This window comes from Sphaeroforma arctica (assembly GCF_001186125.1).
Source record: "Sphaeroforma arctica JP610 unplaced genomic scaffold supercont1.2620, whole genome shotgun sequence".
Taxonomy (NCBI): domain Eukaryota; class Ichthyosporea; order Ichthyophonida; genus Sphaeroforma; species Sphaeroforma arctica.
The window spans coordinates 1-2,556 of record NW_014037938.1 but is presented as its reverse complement, the minus strand read 5'-3'; the positions used below and the strand labels follow the sequence as shown (position 1 = coordinate 2,556).

At 39.0% G+C, this 2,556-nt stretch overlaps 1 protein-coding gene across 1 annotated transcript in view; it reads right to left on the bottom strand.

Annotated features, from left to right (window-relative positions):
• Window positions 1–683, bottom strand: part of SARC_12819 (hypothetical protein) — a gene marked incomplete at its 3' end in the record, with an annotated part of 1,825 nt that extends 1,142 nt beyond the window's left edge. The window contains exon 1 of the mRNA XM_014293067.1: window positions 248–683. Within this exon, the coding sequence (XP_014148542.1) occupies window positions 248–352 (105 nt within the window). The remainder of the gene's footprint in view (window positions 1–247) is intronic.
• Window positions 684–2,556: the final 1,873 nt, after the last annotated feature.

Below are 2,556 nucleotides of genomic sequence, written 5' to 3'. Positions count from 1 at the left end.
ATATATACGTCTAGGTAAATTAGTGTGCGCGCATCAACCTGTAAGTCATGACTACGTGTGTTTTTCGTCGGACAATATTCGGACGCATATTACCACAGTAGTGGAATCTTGCTGCATTTTCAACGTCCACGTTGCACCAAACATCACTAACTATACTTCCAGCATGTGAAGTACAAGAATATCTTCTACGAGCTTATACTATACACATACACCTACATATATGCAAGCGCATATTCTGCCAACACACCTGCACACGCTTCTTGAAACGCCGTTGCAGCCCTTCGCCAAACGACTCTGACCTCCGAGCTGACCCCACAGAGGGGGTAGTGTATACTTGATCGTAACCGCTCATGGTGTTTCTAGTGTGTTATATGTGTGTTATGTGCTATATGCACTGTATGTGCTGTTTTAACTTTATTCCAGCAATGGGTTCATAAATTCATGTATGTTTTCTGTTTGTACCTCCATACAGATATGTGTTCCTAGGTGCATGTGTATGTTATGTGTAGGTGTAGGTGTATGTATAGGTGTATGTGTAGGTGTAGGTGCTTTTCAAATACTAACTATTCATTGGTGTATGTACTTACAGTCATACGTCCATATACATATGTATAATATATACCGGCTGAACCTATACACAGTAGCGTCGTGCAGAGTGCATAGTCGCCCTATATACATGTACATGCATCTATACGTATATAATATATATATATATATATGATATAAATAAATATCTTCGTGTGAGCTGTGGGTGAGAACATCGGCAAAGATCTGTAAACACAAAAAAAACACGTCACACAGTTGACACCTGAACAGTACGTTTTCCGTTTAACGTATAAACTTTCGAAACTATACGTTTATGTTCCACGTATATATCTCGCTGGCCCTATGGTTGTAGCTACGGGTGCATATTTGGAGCGCAAGAGCTGAAATATTTCGAAGGTTCTCAGGAAAGTGCCCATTTAATTCACATAATAGGTGTGTTTTCCCCAAGTCTTTTCACTGTGTAAACGTTAGGTATAAACAATCGAGAGAAAAAAGCGTTTGCGTTCAACCTTTTTCAGAATGAAGCCCTTTTTAACGGATTATGGGAAGCGTGTAGACGGCTGACCTGGTGAGTGCCCACTGCCAATAGAGGAGCGGCAAAGTGGACTACAAAGATCAGCAAATCCGCCAATCAGATTTTGTAATCTATTAATAGATCTGATTTCCGATATCACAAACAATCAAAAAGTTGACATTGGTATTAAAAAATGCTATTTGGTTTTACATATTGTTGTGTATGCACAGTCCAAGCCTCCTTTTTCGTCTACCTCATATTTCGTCCACTTTCTCTTGATGGGACTTGGAACTTGTTTTCAATATGTACCAGAATATATTAGGCCACTTGCTGTATGAATATACGTGTGGTAACTGTGCTCCTATAAAATCTCAGGAGAAGTGGATTGACAATTGCTGTATGATAACCTAATGAAATCAGATCAACTAAATGTACATAAGGTTAGCGGTAATATTTGCCTGATCAGAAGTAAAGACCGTTAAACAGCGATACATTTATGTTTGCGTGTTTCTCCAAAGACTGTGAAGATATGTACGAGTCCGATATATACATAGCGCTCACAGATGCGTTCGATGCGAGCGGCTCAGCATGCAAGCTTTGGTGGTGTTGTTCTGTGTGGGGGATGTCAGTTAATGTCTCCCGCGTGTAACTGAGCCAAATAAATAATACGCCACCTGTTGAATCCTGGATTAGACCACCAATTTTATTTACGTCACTGTACTAGTGTATTTAATTATACAGAACTATATAGCCTGTAGGGCCCCCCGGCTCCTCTCTAGACGCCCCCAGCCCTGCTCGCTTGATTTTTGTCTAACTTTTTTTTGTCCAAAATTTTGGCCTGGAACGGGCGCTGGACCAAAAAAAGTGCTGACTGTGTTATCAGTTGTTGGCTATGATATGATCATACCCATAACTCAACTGATTACAAATGATATTGCCACGGACTTGTATTTATTTATATAATATATAAAATTTATTTGACATATTATATAACTCAGTAATGAAAACTTGGGAAACTGCCAGGGATATGAGTTGATGACTAGAAGAGATGCATTTTATTAACATATGTATCGTTTTATAGATAAGTTCATCATGTCGACGACGATAATTTCCTAAGTCAATACACCACTCTCCGCGCATAAGTCACATATGCATACATAACTAATATGAATATACGTCTCTTTAAATATACATAACTTAGACTTTACCAACCGATAGCTCTCATCAACTCCGCTGATCCAGTCTACCTGTTGAAAATGGTATTCTCCAGCATGGTCCGAGGACTCGGCTTCTATATATCTTGCGCCTTAGCAGCGTTTGCATTAGGTGTGCTTTATCAAAGTTTGCACTCCAAAATGATTGCATGCATACACAATTGTTCACTTATTGTTAGACATGCGCGTATCTTCATCAATATAAATGCGTATCTGCTATGTATGTGCAACATTTTTGCTTAATATATATATCTATATATACATAGCGAAACACACACACAC